The 1,623-nt window shown below is 47.6% G+C and overlaps 2 protein-coding genes across 2 annotated transcripts in view; one reads left to right on the forward strand and one right to left on the reverse strand.

The window, feature by feature from the left end:
- The window catches only part of LOC109545808 (cyclin-dependent kinase 4), a gene marked incomplete in the record, with an annotated part of 3,364 nt that extends 1,897 nt beyond the window's left edge, over positions 1–1,467 (forward strand). Inside the window, 2 exon segments of the mRNA XM_048662032.1 lie at positions 701–1,000; positions 1,057–1,467. Of these exon segments, the coding sequence (XP_048517989.1) occupies positions 701–1,000; positions 1,057–1,146 (390 nt within the window).
- LOC109534879 overlaps positions 1–1,623 on the reverse strand; it is a gene marked incomplete in the record, with an annotated part of 72,531 nt that overhangs the window by 15,678 nt on the left and 55,230 nt on the right.

Genomic DNA, 1,623 nt, shown 5'->3' on the forward strand with positions numbered 1-1,623 from the left:
GCATGATCTGGTCTGGTGCAATTTCATCCCCTCCCAGGAGTCTTCGTCTACCTGTTGCATATGACGTGCAGTGACACATAACATGCAGAGTAGTTTCGTCTTCTAATTTGCAACCCCTGCAGGTCGGTTGATCGCTCAGTCCCATCCTGAAGAGGTGTTTTTTGCAGGGGGCGTGTCCTGTTAAAAAGGCCACGATCCTCCTTATTTTTTGCCTGCTGAGTTCGTTTTTACGTACTGGTTGTGGAGGTCCCACCAACTGCTTTGCGGTATGGAGTCGCGGTGTCTCCTCCCAGTACTTTCTGTGTTGTTCCAAGATCCACTGCCCAAGGTTTAAGGTGATCCTTTCCCCAGATCTTCCTCTTTCGACCCTACCAGCGCCTGTGCCCGACGCTGTTTTTATGCCCTCCGTGTACCATACGGAGTCCCCTGTGATAGCTGATGGAGTCTCTCCACCATCTCGCCCCTCATTTAGAACAAATGTTCTAAAAGGTACCGAGATGCTTAGAGTTTTGATCCCATGGGTTCGTTTTCAATTTTCTGCAGATCCCACTATGCCCCAAATCCGTTGCTTTCCTGAGGACATCGTCACCCATACGATAAGCACTTCTTAGGGCCTCAGCTTCAATGGATAAATGCAAAGGCTCCAGCCCCAGGAATGTCTCCATAGTTTATATGAGTTTCATTGCTGCTTCGTTTTCAGGTGGTCACTTTATGGTACCGTTCCCCCGAGATACTATTGGGGCTCCCCTACGCCACATCAGTGGACATCTGGTCCATCGGCTGCATCATTGTGGAGCTCTACACGCGCAAGCCGCTGTTTTGCGGTAAATCCGAAAAAGAGCAACTGAGCGAAATTGTGAGAGTTTTGGGGAAGCCGCCCAAAGACGAATGGCCGGAGAGAAGTGCCCCCATCAAGTGGAGCGCTTTTGCACTGTCCGAGAAAGTGGATCTAGAAGTCCTGGTCCCTAACATGTGCGAGAACGCTTTGGGCCTAGTCAAGGTAAGCGAAGCACGTTCCGAGTGTCTTCGTTCCGGGCTCACTTCCACTTGTTTCAGAGCATGCTGACTTTTGACCCGAACAAACGAATCAGCGCTCTAGAGGCTCTCAGTCATGAGTATTTCCTAGAAGAGCCCATCAACACCTAGCTGGCTGCCAGCTTGCGCAAATTTAACGGAGTAAGGATGGGTTTTTTACGCTACTGCATACCAAACTAAACCATTTAGTTCATTTTAGTTGATGCTATCAGCAAATTTTATGCTAGTTTTAGTTTTTCAATGTTTTCGCCGAATTTTAATTTGTTTGGCCGCGGCTTAACAAGACCATACACGGTGAGTTGCCCGTTTGGACTTGTGCGTTTAGTTGTTGCTTTTCGGATCCCTGTTTATGTATCTAGAAATAAAACTCACCGTGTATGTTGCGTTCATTGGTTTGAACAGTCGCGACACTAAGTGATTTATGTATGTAAATTTTCTGTATTTGAGGGCACAGCTCGGTTTCCATTTCCCAATTCCTCTGTGTATACAGGGTTATTCACGCTATACGGCACGGACGTTTGCGGCTAGCCCGTTTGTTTTTTGCAAAGTATTATTTGATGAATCCACAGACGCGTATCGGATGCACAT

The sequence above is a fragment of the Dendroctonus ponderosae genome, unplaced genomic scaffold (genome assembly GCF_020466585.1).
Source record: "Dendroctonus ponderosae isolate FM_Combo_2020 unplaced genomic scaffold, Dpon_F_20191213v2 Dpon_F_20191213_10, whole genome shotgun sequence".
NCBI classification, from domain to species: Eukaryota; Metazoa; Arthropoda; class Insecta; order Coleoptera; family Curculionidae; genus Dendroctonus; species Dendroctonus ponderosae.